The 16,052-nt window shown below is 33.1% G+C and overlaps 4 protein-coding genes across 7 annotated transcripts; 3 read left to right on the top strand and 1 right to left on the bottom strand.

The window, feature by feature from the left end:
• Positions 1–16: 16 nt before the first annotated feature.
• LOC123675951 (coiled-coil domain-containing protein 174) lies at positions 17–2,957 on the top strand. Its single transcript, XM_045611538.1, has 6 exons — positions 17–278; positions 336–496; positions 558–755; positions 809–1,095; positions 1,154–1,381; positions 1,734–2,957. The coding sequence occupies exons 1-6, from the start codon at positions 249–251 to the stop codon at positions 2,390–2,392; spliced, it is 1,563 nt and encodes a 520-aa protein (XP_045467494.1). The 5' UTR covers positions 17–248; the 3' UTR covers positions 2,393–2,957.
• LOC123675952 (multivesicular body subunit 12B) lies at positions 2,562–5,289 on the bottom strand. Of its 4 annotated transcripts, none has more exons than XM_045611543.1 (6): positions 5,183–5,289; positions 4,476–4,578; positions 4,281–4,422; positions 4,002–4,227; positions 3,588–3,924; positions 2,562–3,499 (listed from the first exon to the last, which is right to left on the bottom strand). In XM_045611543.1, the coding sequence occupies exons 2-6, from the start codon at positions 4,551–4,553 to the stop codon at positions 3,413–3,415; spliced, it is 870 nt and encodes a 289-aa protein (XP_045467499.1). In that variant the 5' UTR covers positions 4,554–4,578; positions 5,183–5,289; the 3' UTR covers positions 2,562–3,412. The 4 variants fall into 4 exon arrangements, with proteins under 4 accessions (XP_045467499.1, XP_045467498.1, XP_045467495.1 ...); XM_045611542.1 differs by lacking the exon at positions 5,183–5,289 and adding an exon at positions 5,026–5,160; XM_045611539.1 differs by lacking the exon at positions 5,183–5,289 and adding an exon at positions 4,930–5,096.
• Positions 5,290–5,810: 521 nt separating this feature from the next.
• Positions 5,811–7,385, top strand: LOC123675947 (coiled-coil domain-containing protein 130 homolog). The gene is made up of 3 exons (XM_045611527.1): positions 5,811–6,250; positions 6,310–6,570; positions 6,628–7,385. The coding sequence occupies exons 1-3, from the start codon at positions 5,939–5,941 to the stop codon at positions 7,090–7,092; spliced, it is 1,038 nt and encodes a 345-aa protein (XP_045467483.1). The 5' UTR covers positions 5,811–5,938; the 3' UTR covers positions 7,093–7,385.
• A 123-nt stretch (positions 7,386–7,508) lies between these two features.
• LOC123675946 (glucose dehydrogenase [FAD, quinone]-like) lies at positions 7,509–15,748 on the top strand. The gene is made up of 2 exons (XM_045611526.1): positions 7,509–10,861; positions 14,154–15,748. The coding sequence occupies exons 1-2, from the start codon at positions 9,392–9,394 to the stop codon at positions 14,508–14,510; spliced, it is 1,827 nt and encodes a 608-aa protein (XP_045467482.1). The 5' UTR covers positions 7,509–9,391; the 3' UTR covers positions 14,511–15,748.
• Positions 15,749–16,052: the final 304 nt, after the last annotated feature.

The following is a 16,052-nucleotide window of genomic DNA, read 5'->3' as shown; positions in this document are numbered from 1 at the left end:
AAAGACGATTATAATTAAGGAAATTTTCATATTTTGCACTTTATTGATATCAAATAGGGTAATTTTTGAACAAAATAAAAAAAAGAATGGTGTTTTCGGTAACGGATTAAAAAAATTAAATATTTCATTTGAAAATATTAGAATTAACCTGTATTCCACTTGAAGGGTAATGTCATAATATAAATACAAAAGTAATAATATAAAACTGATATTAATCAAATAAAAAAGGATTAACAAATCAAGCAAATATGAGTACTTATGAAATAAGTAAATCATCTGTGAGTGTAAAATGCTGTAAGTTGCAAGATTAATTATTAACTAGATTTTGTTTACAGCTCTTGAGTTTGAAAGCGGAAATCCTTAGAAAGCAAGAAGAATTAAAAAACAAGGTATATAAGAAAGAAAAAACAAAAGCACCTTTAACAAAAAATAAGGGTGTAGATGAAAGAAATGAAAGAGATTCTGCGGAGGATTTGGAATTGTTAGAAAAATCTAGGTACATGATGAAAAATCAAAATAACTTTTCACTTGAGTATAATTAATTTATTATTTTTTAGAAAAGCATTAGAACAAAAAGCTAAGCTTTATGATAAATTATCAAAATCGAATGTAGTTGATGATGATCCTGCTAGTTTCCAAAATAGATTTCTTGTTCGTTTCAAAGATAAAAATGAAAAAGAAGATCTTATACAGGATGATAGTGAGGATGATTTGCCTGAGAAATATGATGATCCACAAAATTCTGATGATGAATGGTGAGTAGCTAATATCAGTGCTGTTTTTTTTTATTAAGACATAATTATTTAAGGGTTGAATACATCGATTCTCTTGGAAGAACTAGGACATGCCTGAAAAAAGATTTGAATTATTTCAAATCAAAAGATAAAGAATATAAACGAGAAGAATCACCAGATGCAGAAAATGAAAAAAGTAAAAATAATGAAAAAGGAGAAGATATAAGTGATGATATCCCAGAGGATCCACAATTACTTTCTGATGATATGAGAAGAGAAATGCTGAGAGAACAATGGGAAAAAGAGGAAATGGAATTAAGAGATAAACATAACGTACATTATCAAGACGTATTATTCAATGGTATGGTTTCTTATTCTATAACCATGTAGATATGTGAAATTTTATTATCTTTTTTCAGAGGCTAGAAGCCATGGTGTTGGTTATTACAGTTTTTCTAAGGATGAAGAAGAGAGGAGAAAACAGCAGGAATCTTTAGAAAAACTTAGGGAAGAAACACGACAAAAGCAACAAAAATCACAAGAACTGAAGGCTACAAGAGAAAAACAATTGGCCGCACGAATAAAAGCTGCTAAAATGAGAAAACGTGCAAGGTTGGGATTACCACTTGAGGACGATGAAGAAGATGGTAAGATAAATTGTCAAACCTTATTTGTTCCGAGTTTAAAGACGATAGAAGAAGTTAAGATCACTTTTCCGAAGGAAAAAATGTTCTATGATTTCAAAATTTTGGCCAAATGCATTTCAGACCATTCAGCTTTTTCAAATATAGAAATATATTACACATACATGAATTAGAACTTCACGAAAGGTAATCGTGTTATGAGATAAAAAAATTAAGTACTTTGTAAGTTATTTTTTTGTGTAACATATTCTTGTAGTTTGTATTCAATCATTTTTATCTTTGCGTGTTTCTAACACAATTTCCATAGTTCAAGCTGAATTTTTGAGTTTGAAACCAGCTTTTTCTTTCATTTTAGAAGCTGAAATAGGTCCACCTGTTCCTCAGTCGATAGAAGAGCCAAGAACCAATGAAGAAGACGCTTTTAAAGAAAAGTTATTAGAAGAAGCTAGAAGGAATCATGTTAGACCGTGGGACATTGGCAAAAAATCAACTAAAGAATTTTACGAGTACAGTCAGAATGAATGGGTAGAGAAGAAGCGTAAGGAGAGAGATAATGAGTTTGCACCCCCAACCACATTCAGGAGAGACTTCAGAGCAGCACCAGCTGAAATTGAGGCTTCTGAAGTACAGTCAAGTCTCAAGTTCACAACTATAAAATCCACCAAAACTAGCAGAAGTACAGGATATCTCAATCCTTATAAAAATAGCAACGATGAGCTTCAAGATCCTTACAACGAAGAAACCAAAACATTTTCACCATACAAGTTACCTGACAATATTGCTAAAAAGAGGAAATACAACACGGAAGAAACAAATAAACCTGCAGCTCAAGGACAGCAGTATGAGAGTACAAATGAAGCTCTCGGTAGTAATCCGCAATTTTCTAATACTACATCAAATAATTATCAGAATATTGAGGCTTCAATCGAGGCAGGTTTAGAATATTTGTGGAAACAGACAGAGAAGCGTAAGAATATTCGTGATAAAGGAAATGATGATATGTTCAGTTCTTGAGAAAGTGATAACTGGCTTGGGTCCAAAAATTGTATGGAATATTCTCTTGAGTGACTAAAGAAAATTTTTGAAATATCTGTCGGATTGGCAAAGAAAATTTGAGATGAATAAATACTTTGACTTGGATTGTTTCACTCAACAGCAGGAGAAAATGAAAAAAAACTATGGATTCAGTTTAATGTTATTATTGGCACTAAATTTCACAAATTATATCTCGTGACAATAGAGAAATTGAAAATAAATTATAAAAAAGAATACAAATCATTAATGAATCTATACAACCAAAAAATATCTATGTATCAAACCAATACATCGGAAAATAAATACTCTATTGATGAAAATTCCTTTTTTTTTTTTCATAAATATAATTTCATCATATCACAAATTCTCTCCACCCAGAGACTAAACAGCAGTGATTCTACACCCTCCATAAAATTTTTTTCACTAGAATATTTTCTTTCCATGTCGAACATTCCTCAAAAATTGAGCAACAACAGTTTGGTCACAAGTTTCATGAAATTTTATGGATAAATATCAGATTACATTGTTCGATATAAATATAAAAGATGAAATTGTATGTGTTTACGATTATCATTTTTTTCAAATATGGATGGGTAACTAGAACTCTTACACATCTAATTATGGGATACAAAAATTATATCAATAAATATGAAACAGTCCTCGATAAAATTTTGATTAGAACAGATGAGGGAAAATGAACTAATATAAGTAACTCGTTGTGAACACAAAGTGGCGCAGATTTCTAAGGAATTCCTAATACAAATGTTGGAGATTCTCATTAGTAAAAAACCATTACTTATAATTTGAAATCTGAACCTACTCTTCCTTTACATTAATTCACTTTTCGAACTCACTGTTTTGTCCTATATTCCTCTTCAGTTGAGTGGAACATAACCTAAACGTAACTATACTCTAACAATTATAACACGATCATTAAACTTCAATTAGGTCTCTTATCAGTCCATTTTTCAAGGCATTTCGTTTTTAATTGATCCAGATTTAAGTCTGTCTCTCCACGGCAAAAGAATAACTGTACTCTTTCAGAATTTGTTGCATTGACTTCGCTTTAATGGTTGGTAAAGTAACCTGAAACAGTCAAATTTACTTGATTGAAAAAATCACTTGTAATATCAATAAATTTAAATGTAACATTAAAACTAAAAAAATCACCTACCTTAGTTGCATTAGCGCTAGTTAAAAAGTTTGGATTAATGATGAATGGCACTCCTTCCATAGCGCTGTATGAATTAGAAATGTTCAAGGTATTAGTGTTATTTTGTGATGTAGGCAAAGGATTTGGAGCAGGTTGATTGGGTCTAGGATATGATGGCAGTAAAATTTCATAATCATGATCATCATCTTGAAGATTAGGATAAGTGGGGTTAGCTATTGGCGGTGGAGGTGCTGGGCGAGGAGGTCTAATAGGAGCAGTCTGAGGTTGGCTAGCTTGAGGAGCTTCAGAATCCTGCACATTACCCATCTTGTAGCAAATTGTCACACCGTTTATTTCACTGAAATTAAAAAGAAATTATTTGAGTATCAAACTAAAACAGCCAAAATTGATATTTCGATAAGACTTGTGACCTACCCTGCAAAATCAAAACCTTCAGGAGCTTTCTTCAAACGACTACAAACTATTATATCAGTAATAGCAACTTTGCAATTCTTCAAATTCACCAAACGATAAGTTAACTGCTTTTTCCTCCAAGCTTTATGTTCAGTATCAGTTGTCCTATTCAATAAACTGTAACCTATTGGGGGAAAATCTTTCTCATTTGACACTTGAAGATCGTTAATAACAAAATTTGGTAATCCTACAAATTATTAAATTATACTTGAGAATCAAAATATTTTCTGGCATATGAACCTTCAGTTTTTGACAAACATAAATATCTTGACTGTGAGCTCTTGAAGATAGAACTCTCCTTCAAATCTGCGTCTTGATCTTGATCAAATGTTCTACTAACAGGATAAAAACCTGGTGGACACTTACAGATGTTCTCGACTATCTAGAAAGAGAGAAATAGAAATGGTTTAGACTATTTAGAAATTATGAGCTTACTGTAATAGCTGTTATTGGTCGGTCATCTGGTAAGTAAGAGTAGGTAGATCTACGAGCAGCAGACAATGATTTTATCATTGTAGGTTGGCACAACAGCCTCTACCTAAAAATTAAAGGATTTTCAGTTGAAGAGCTATTAGAAAACTACAAATATAAAATTATTTCATATTATGAAATTAACCCAAACAGTACAGAATTTCAAGGCAATATTCTACAAACAATAATAATGGCTCGATATTAATACACTTATGACGTATGAATAAAGGTTATACTTATAATTACGAAATAAGGACATTAACTTCCTACCTCAAAGAAAACTTGACCCTTGAAAATAGTTGAAAATCATACAGGTAACGTTGGGTTATTATATTTGAATAAACCAATGAGTTTTAACGATAAAATGGTGAAATGTATAGAATGAATTGGGTAATAATGATTTCATTTGGCTACTAACATGTATTAATCATCTCTGAGAATAAATTATTCGAAAGATAAAGACGAAGTCTACATAAAACCACGAAGAGTTGAGACGGATGGATAGTGTTATTACTTTGTTCAAGAATGAATCACTCCTTCGCCTTCCTCAACAAACTATCATCTCTGAATTATTGACATCAGTCAGTGGCAGTTAAGTGGCATTTGGTTTGACAACAATGAAAGCAGTATCAATAAAAATACCTAAAACTGGCTATTACATTACAGATTACCTGCAGGAATATAATTCTATTCAAAATAAAGGGCTTCTGAAATAAATTATGGACAGAAAATCTTCCAGAAGTACCAAATTCTGACTAGTAGGAAATGTAGTTTTCTTAATCAAAATATGTTATGTGATGGGGAAAATCATTATTATCTGTAGATATTCTAATTTTGTATCTTACATTTATAAAATTATTGAATATTGCAATAATACGTAATGAATTCATATAGAGAAATAAATATAAAAAATAACTGCGGTAAATTTTTATTCCTTATGAAGTGATGCCTGTGATTTATTTCCTGTGATCTTTTTTCAAAAAAAATTAGAAATCCAATTTTTGATGTCTTATTCACAAATAAACAGTAATTTATATTTATTAGGGAGAATTTCTATTCATGATCTACTGGTCATCTATATTTTAGCCATGGAAGTATAGATTGCATTGTGAAGATAACTTTTTTATTTTGGTAGGATACTTCTAGCTGACAAAGGAAAATTAAGGCACTTCCGACCCTCAAGGGTAGATGGCCTGAATATCATCAATACAGAACTCTTGAATTTAGACAGCTACGACTCGAACTTTTTCTATGCGTGTATAGATGGCACAACAGATCAAATAAATGACACTTTCAAAATTAGGTTATATTATTATTTGTTCACTAATTTTGAAGTAATAACTACGATTTACTTAAAAATTTTATACAACAATAGACCCTCGCCAAATTTCTGAATAAAGTAATTTAGACAAAAATTCTGACCAAAAATGGGTGAAAGGAAAGGTACGAATAAATATTATCCCCCTGATTACAATCCTAAAGTCGGGGGATTGAATAAATTTTTGGGAACTCATGCCCTTCGTGAAAGAGCTAGGAAAATAAGTCAAGGTATAATCATTATCAGATTTGAAATGCCCTATAATATATGGTGTGAGGGTTGTAACAACCACATTGGTATGGGTGTACGGTACAATGCCGAAAAGACAAAGGTTGGAATGTATTACACCACTCCGGTGTACCAATTCAAAATGAAATGTCATCTGTGTGATAACCATTTTATTATTAAAACGGATCCTGGAGTAAGTTTTCCAATTGCTTCGCATTACTTTTTAGTATATAGTTGATGTTTCTGTTCTAGAATCTTGATTACTTGATACTTTCTGGAGCTCGAAGACAGGAAAATCGTTGGGATCCCCTGCAAAATGAACAAGTCGTACCAGAAACCAAAGAGACACAAAAAAGACTATTTGATGATTCCATGTTCAAATTAGAACATGGTTCAAAAGATGTAAGCACAGCAGAATCTGCTAAACCAAGATTATTACAACTTTTGGATAGAAATGAATCTGTGTGGGCAGATTCTTATAGTGCCAACCAGAGACTGAGACAGGTTTTTAGAGTGAGTTGAAGTGAATCTCTAATTTATTCATTCTTTTAATTGATTTTCGTTCTGTAGGAAAAAAGCAAAGAGTTGAAAAGTTCAGCAGCTGAAGATAAGGCACTTCTTGAAAAATCCAGCTTGGATATAAGACTAGTTGCTGAAACAGCAGAAGACAGAAAACTAGCTTCATTGCTCAGTAAAAAATATGATAGCATTAATGCAAATGAAAAAACAGAGTTAATAAGACAAAAGTTGATCTCTAGTGCTTGTTTGCCTAGTAATTTCACTCCCGCTAAAGAGAAAAAAGCTTTGAAAGTACTGACAGATGGAAAATTAAATATTTCTAACTTGGTGAAAAGGAAAAATGATTCAAAAGTGAATGAGCAAAATTCATCTGGGAATATAACAACAAATGGTGAAGATATTTCACATGGTAAGGAGACCGTCACTGATAATGGTGAAATATCTGAAGTTGAGAACAAAAAAGCCAAATTAACTTCTCTTGTTGGGGATTATGGTTCTAGCACAGACTCAGACTAAATGAGTTTTTACCATACACTGCAACATTGAATTGATAGAAAGAGGCTGTGAACAAAAATGAAGATCAATAGATTATTTTACAGAAATCTGATTGTAATCTTTGATCTTGATGTCACAGATGAGTTTTGGAAAGAAGGATCTTCTGGTCCTCACAGTTGTATTTATTCCAAGTATATCTTTTACATTAGGAAATAACAAGAATCTATGTTCTTAATTATTTTGTATTATAAATTTGTTTATATGTAAATTGGAATGTGTCACTAAAATAAAATGTTGAAGAATTTTAACTTTTATATTTGAATAAATTATTTGTTATCATTTTATTATTTTTTCATAACTGATGGAGTAAAGTCTTTCCAAAATGGTCTCTTGTTAAAAGCACTATTCTCTCTAATATTTATTATTCCTCTGAAACATAATGGGTATGGGAATTCTTCAAAACAACTTCTGGGTATATATAATTATTGAGTAGTGAGAAACTTTAATGCTGAAAAAATTTATACTACTAATTTTATAAGAAATTATAAATTTTATAAATTTTGGTTTGTTTTTTCCCACTTTATACAATTAATATTGTTATATTGATTAGAGTTTGAAATCTGGGTTCTATTTCACAAAATCTCAACCAAATTTTCAGAAACCTATAAAACTATGAAGGCCACTTTATAAAAATTTTGTGTTCAATGTAATCTTACCAATATTGTTCAATTTCATGTTTATATGTGGCGAAGTTTTCAAGATATACAATTTTCAAAAATTGATTCCTTGATTTTTAGCCTTCAAAATAAATGGATTATTATATTCTCGATCTCGGGAATCATACTTTGAGAAGTTAGATATAAATATTATTCCCAAGGTTTATAACAAATTAGAAACATGAAAACCAACCAATAATATACACGTATATACTCAACAATTCACAAAAGGTTATTATACTTATCCTATAATATAATAAGTATACATATATCTACATCGTTTATTGAATTTCTGTTGAATTCCCCTGGAGCCATAACAAATGAAGGTCAATGTTTGGAAGAAAAGATTATTAATCGCCAAATTAATGTTGGCCAATATTTCAAATAAGCCTACAAGTTATAATATGAAAAATTTCATGAGAAACATGACCTACATACCTACAACCGAAAGAATGCAGTCTCTTTCTTCTATTCAAAATATCTCGAATAATTATAATTTGAATCAAAATCGATTAATTGTTTCATAATAGTAAACCTCACCTTTTTTAACGATTTGAATATTTAACAAATTTCATAACGTTGTTTGTTTATTGAAAACAACTGTTTGAGAAATAGAAAATGGTAAATTTGTAAATATATTGGAATAGATCTTTTTTATTGATTTTTTTGGCGCCATTCCCAGAACATTTTCGAATATTGAGCCGAGAACGGTCGCAAATGATAAATTCTGTCTGTCTTGACAACATATAACCAACCATATATATTGCGTAAAATATTTTCTACCGCATCCTAGCAATTGTAGTTTCGAAGTTATGAATTTTCCAAATTTTCATTCTAATTTCTGAACGATTGTCCCAGGTTCGAATCCCGCCGCTAGATATTCATTGAAAAATTGTTGTTATATTATATTCTTTTTTTCACGTTGAAAGGGAAAAAACAAATCAAACTGTAGGTAAAATTCGAGGTGGTTTTCAATTTGTAGGCAATTACTTCTAACGTAGGTAATAATAATTTTTCATTTATGTATATAAAGAATAATAGCTATAATTATCAGATGAAGTACATCCCCAATTCAGCAGGTAATCATGTAAAGTGGTCATTTGAGAGTTTCCTTCAACAAAAGGAAATTTCCCCCTTAACACTCACTAATTCTAAGATTTGCACTTGAAGTTTCAACTTGACATTGCAAATGAAGTGATGATCACCGTTGTGCAATGCACAATCGTAGCGTATAAACACATTGTGTAATACTATTCTAATTGGTCATTCATGGAGATTTCAAATGGTTATCGATATTTTTTCAAACAAGGACAGGTGTAACATTCAAATAAAGACCGCTTATAAATAATAGTGGTTTAACACAATTCGGTTCATACCTTAAGAAGAAACTAGTTACAACATCTGACGGGTTGTAATCCTTGATGAAAAAAAGCTGCCCCAGTTACCAGCATTCCTAAAATGTGCCACTTCCAGATTAAAATCGAACTTGAAATGGTCAACTAGTTTACCATCACCACAAAACATAGATTATCCTCCGTTGACAATTCATCGGCTTTAGTTTTGGGCAGGGTCTTCACAAGCGGTATTTCTCGCACTCATTCGAAATGATAATGATGAGGGAGTTCTTCCTAATCATATCGAGCATCATCTCCTTAATCCATTGCCAAAACTACGGCAGGTTCTTCAACAGTTTCCAAAGGATTCGGGATCTCAGTGACATTTCGGACAGTTACGATTTTATAGTGATAGGTGCAGGTTCAGGTGGTAGTGTTGTGGCTAACAGACTAACAGAGAACCCATCTTGGAACGTCCTACTCCTAGAAGCTGGTGGGGACGAAGCATTCATCACTGATGTACCCTTAACAGCATCCCTTCAGTCTTTAACAGGGTACAACTGGGGATATAAAGGACGCAAGATAAAATCAGCTTGCCTTGGAGCGGTCCAACAAAGATGCAACCTACCTAGAGGCAAAACCCTTGGTGGAACATCAGTCATCAACTTCTTGATCTACACCAGAGGAAATAGGCACGATTACGATAGCTGGGAAAGACTTGGTAACCAAGGTTGGGGTTTCAAAGATGTCCTACCCCACTTCATCAAATCTGAAAACTGCTCTTCCTGCATGGAAGTGGAGGAGAAATACCACGGTTATGATGGCTACCTCAGCGTAGAACATCCAGGGTACGAGTCGCCTTTGGTTAAACCTTTCATCAAGTCAGGAATTGAAATGGGATATAAAAACGTAGATATAAATGGCCACAGTGGGTTAGGATTCTCCAGGGTTCAAGCTACGATGAAACATGGAACTAGGTGTAGCGCTTCCAAGGCCTTCTTGAAACCAATAAGCTACAGGACCAACCTACACATCTCCATCAACTCCCAAGTGACTAAAATACTGATAAATCCTAACACTAAGACAGCTTATGGTGTGGAATTTGTGAAGAATAACGTCGGTTATAGAGTCATGGCTAAAAAAGAGGTTATCTTATCAGCTGGTACCTTCAACAGCCCACAGCTGCTAATGCTGTCTGGTATAGGACCTAGACAACACCTTGAAAGTCTTGGTATTCCTGTAGTGCAAGACTTGAAGGTAGGTTTCAACCTGCAAGACCACGCTGCTTTGTCAACCCTGGCCTTTTTGGTGAATCAGAGCATCACTGTATCAGATCTTGGTGTCCAGAATCCTTTGCACATCTTCGATTATCTTTGGAATGGAAGAGGACCTTATACGATTCCAGGAGGTGCAGAAGCCTTGGGTTTCGTGAAAACCAAGCTGAACAAGAGGGTGGAGGACGATCCTGATATTGAGCTTGTTTTGGGAAGTGGAGCTTTGAATGGAGATATTTTCGGAGCATTCAGAAGTTTGTTGGGAATTCCGAATGACGTTTTCCATAAGGTTTACAGGCCTGTGGTTGGTAAGCCTGCTTTTGGAATAGCTACAGTGTTGATGAGGCCTAAGAGTAGGGGAAGGGTGTTTTTGAAATCGAAGAACCCGATGAGTTGGCCGGTAATTTACCCTAATTATTTTCAAGAAGAAGAAGATCTCTGGACTATGGTTGAAGGAATCAAAATTGTAAGTATTTACAAATGTTGAGTTGACATCAGTAGGAATTATGAATTAAAAAAAAATGATTGGGATTTTGGAATGAATAACCTTAAGTTTAAATTCCACAACATGATAATAACATATTATTCAGGATGTTCCAAATTAGAGATGAGATATTCCTTGGATATTATAAAGAAAAAAAAGGCAGAGTGTTAAAATTAAACAATTCTGTCGAAATCCTAAGTAAATCTAAATTGTTTCAAAAATCCTGTTAGTGAGCTGTGATCTTTTTGAAGAAATGATAGAACTATATACATTACCTGTTTGGGGAACGACCGCTCAAAAAAGAATAAAATACACACAGTTAATTAAAATTCTTTTTGTTATGCGATCGAGCTGAAATGAAAAGATTTTGCACAATGCTAACAGTATTTTATTGCTATTTCTTTAATTATATGTCCAAAAGGTCCCTAGTATTAAAAATTCCAATAAAAGGCCATCTATATATAGAGAGGAAAATCGTAAACCTGGTTAGATCATAAATCTGCAAATGTTCTGTAATGGAAATGGAATTTGAATCGTAAATTTAGACAAAAAATATTGCATAATAGTCTCGCTTCTAATTTTTTCTAATGGTTAACTGCATTGGCATAATTCTCCCATTTAGTTACCTAGCATTGAAAACCTACAATACTCGTTTAAAATATGTTAATAGTGGACATTGACACCAAAGCAATAGGTTGTTGGAAACCTTTAAAAATAATGAACAAACATAATCAATTAATGTTTGAACGAAATTTTAGGAATCTACTTCATCTGTACTCTCCATAAATTATATTTCATGTCTTCAATACACCGACAACAAATGAATAAAAATGATAATTTCAGTTTTGAAAAGAATTGTGTGAAATTCTGAGAATTTTCATTTGAAATGATTTTTCTTGCACAATTAGAAAAAAATTCCATGTTCGATATTATTATATTCTGCATGGATCACAGAATACACATGAGATAAACATCCAGAATGAAATTTACATATCATTCTGATTTTATGGAATATGCATAATTTCGTCATTATAGACAGTGGTATCCATCACTTCAGAATAATTGAGAACATAATTTATATTAGTCTCGAATTACGCAAAGGTGGAATGTCTTCAGGATTTGCAAAAAACAAGACCTGACACCAAACCTTTAACATTATTCAAAAACTAATCTTTATGCAATTCCTCTGATTATAACATCATATTGGTGGATGCGACTAGTAAGTTCAATGAATTATTTTGGTGGATGCGATAAAAACAATTCGAATTAGCCAATTTTCGAGGCTTTCTCATAGTCATAGATAACTTCTTCAAATCAGTCCTATCTGATAAAGAATTGGAAATATTACGCACAACCAGAATGTCCATTTTTCTCAATTAGATTCGAAGTTGTTTTGAAATTAATCATGCTTATTATCAAGATATACACGTCCCAACAAATAATCCAATTGTAATCGGTTGTGTGACGCAAAAATCATTAAAATTACTAACATGTTAGTTGGGATGGTTGAGAACAATTTGCATGTATAATTTATGGAAGTACCTATTAGAAAATGTGAATGGAAACGGTGCAAGGTATAAAGTGAAAATAATAGTTAGACTTCTCAGAATTCCTAACAAGTCACTGCCCAAAAGAAACATTTTGGTGTGTAATCTTGTCTACAGGCACCATAAGGCTTTACTTTTTTGAAGAGGCAAATTATAAAAAATTGAGAGTACATCTTTCCCTATCTCTGCATATAAGAATTCAGATAAACTATACAGAATCATTTCGAACAAATCTACGTGTACCCCTCTTCCCTCAAAGAGATGCTGGAAAGGGAATTGATCAAATGACTACATCTACTATCTTTATTTAACTAATGACGAAAGTCTTGCTTCCAAAGAATTCAATACTGCTGAATAAATAGCCATGTTGATGGTATTATTATTTCTGGATTCAACACTTCTGAAGAATATTTTATTTACATAGGCGTACAACTTTGGTTCCACCATTTTTTTTCCGAAATTCGAGGCTTTATTGTGAAAAACTGGTTATACATTTAGGATTCAAAGTATTGTCCATCGCTGGCCACTACTTTCTCCCATTTTTCGGACAGCGTACGAATACCGCGTTGAAAAAATTTGTAGTCTTTTGAAGGAGTCCACGAATCGGTCCAATTTTTACTTCTTCATAAGACCGGAAGTGCTGGTCAGCCAGGCCGTGTGATATTGATCGAAACAAGTGATAGTCTGAGGAAGCAACGTCTTGAGAATACGACGGGTGGGATAGCACTTTCCATTTCAACGTTTGTCTTGACCACTTTCGCAACATAAGGTCGAGCATTGTCATGCTGTGAAATCACTTTATCGTGTTTCTCGTTGTATTGCAGCCGTTTATCTTTCAATGCTCGGCTCATACGCATTAATTGCGTTCGATAACGATCGTCTGTGATTGTTTCAGTCGGTTTTAACAACTCATAATACACTACGCCGAGCTGGTCTCATCAAATAATCAGCATGACTTTGGAACCGTGAATATTCAGTTTGGCCGTCGACGTGGAAGCATGGCCGGGATATCCCCATCATTTTCTGAGCTTGGTATTAACGTAATTAACTCATTTTACGTCTCCAGTTACAATGCGATGCAGAAATCCCTTCCATTTTTGCCTTGCAAGCAGCTGTTTACAAGCAAACAAACGCCGTTCAACATCGCTAGCCTTCAACTCGTATGGCAGCCAATTTTCTTGTTTCTGAATCATTCCCATGACTTTCAGGCGTTTTGAAATGGCTTGTTGCGTGATTCCCAATTATCCTGACAATTTTTGTTGCGTTTGACACGAGTTTTGATCAAGTAATGCCTCCAATTCTGCATCTTCGACAACCTTCTCTCTTCCACCACCATGATGGTCTTAGGCCGTCACGAATCACCGTTCTTGAAGCGTTGAAATCACACTCGGCACGTTCTTTCACTAATAGCGGCATCACCATAGGTATTTGAGAGCATTCGATGATCCTCAGTCACACATTTCTTCATATTAAAGCAGAAAATTAGAACCTCCCGAAAATTATGAGAATTTGGCTCGTAAGCTGGTATGTTCAATCAGGAATAACTTCATTATGCAGACACAAATGACAAATATTTCGATAACGTTATGTTTTCAAATACCTAAGCTCATTGTATGACATCTACGATCTATTCGATTATTTCGACTACCACTTACCGCTACAGCCATCTATTGCGAAACTAATATATTTTCATCAACTAAATTTCTAACACCTGATCTCTCTTCTAGGCCATCAACCTGACCAAGTCTGAGCATTTCCAGAAATATTCCGCAAGACTTCACAAAATCCCAATGCCAAATTGTGAAAAAAACTCCTTTGGTTCTGATGGGTACTGGGCTTGCGTTCTTAGAAACTATGGTACCTCTTTGGGTCATCAAGTTGGGACTTGCAAGATGGGTCCAGCTACTGACAGTGACGCTGTTGTAGATCCAGAACTGAAAGTACATGGTGTTGGTGGCTTAAGAGTGGTCGATGGATCTATAATGCCCAATGTAGTTGCGGGACACACCAACGCTGTTGTCTTTATGATTGGCGAAAAAGCAAGTGATATGATAAAAAGACAATGGGGATTTTTTGAAGGTTGACGACGGCAACTCTTCAAGAAATACTTGAATCTGTGATAGAAGATGGTTACCAGAATCTGTAGATCAATTGCTGGTAGTTCAATTGACCTGTAGTTCAAGAGATGAGAAATTATCGTAGATCTACGGATCAATGTAACTACAGACTGGAAGTTCTACTGAACGCCTAAAAGGAATCTTTAAATATATTCACGAATATGAATGCTTAAATTTTCAATGTGTCACTCGACTCCTATTGCTATTTTATATTTTTGAGGGCTTCTTTTAGAACTTCTTTCAGTTTCACAAATGAGCACTGATTTGATGAAACAATCCAAAATTTTATAAACGTTCTTGAAGCGTGTAGCTTTCCATGAATAAATGTCAGGACCTACTGTGCACGAATGACATAAGAAATGTCAAAAAATAATACACAGTGTTGCCATTATAAATTATAACATTCCTATTGAGAAACCTGTTTTTATAAGTAGATCAATGAAGCTGGTTGGTCTGCTAATTGAAAAGATCTTTTGAACAATGGCATTGAATCATAGACAAAACGTAAAATCCAACAAATATCATATTGAATATCGAAATTGAAGATACTTAGATGTTACGAAGTTGTAGATTTTCAAAATCTACAGTTTCACTTAGGAAAATAGTAATATGACATGAAATATCTGTGATAATAACTAACTTAAATTGAGTTGATAAAAACAAAATATTTTTCGATGTAAAGTATTTACAGAACTTAATATTTGTATTATGTACTCATGTTTTTCTAGTAATAAACAATATTCTTAGAGGCCCTATCGCTTGTAATATTTGAATGTAACGATTTTTTTATGATGTGTAAATATTCATATAGGCTAATTAGTTCCCAACTAGATAATGAAATCGATTCAATTATATAAAATTAGAACTTAATTATTTAACGTGACTTTCCTTGTATTGACTTTATTTGTTTTTCCTGCCATGAGTAAATTCCTGGGAAAATTTATATGGGTGCTGTGAAATGTAGAATTAAGTGAATAATACCGACTAATATTGAGTATTAAATTTCATTTGCATTTGCAGGAGGATGTGTAACAGATATGCCATTGCTGGTATATGATAAAGTCACAGACAATGTATTTGTGTCTAAATATAAAAACAAATGATTTGGCATTCCCAAAAGGTGCAAAAACTCCTTACGTTTCAGTTATAAAGAATAAGGCCAATATTTGTTTTTAAAGAGTTACATTTTTCTGGGTAACATAAGGTAGGAAGTAAACTCCACACTGATTAATATAAAATGTATGTTGTAGAATAAGGGCATGAACACTGTTTCATATCACTTCCTACTCTATTTCATTCAGATAATATTGTGGCTTTTGTTTTCAGGAAATAAGATATGATATTAGTGAATACCGAATTATCAGAGTTTCTGTTGTTATGAGAAATAGATGTACAACTATGAGTAGGCGCTGTTATGAAATAGAAATTAGCATTGAAAAAAGAATGACTAATTCAGAGTGTTAGTGAGCGATTTACTAACTAAAACACACAGGTAGATATTGTGTTCGA

This window comes from Harmonia axyridis, chromosome 3, assembly GCF_914767665.1.
Source record: "Harmonia axyridis chromosome 3, icHarAxyr1.1, whole genome shotgun sequence".
NCBI lineage: Eukaryota > Metazoa > Arthropoda > Insecta > Coleoptera > Coccinellidae > Harmonia > Harmonia axyridis.
The sequence above is the reverse complement of the archived record's forward strand: the minus strand, read 5'-3'. Positions and strand labels throughout refer to the sequence as shown.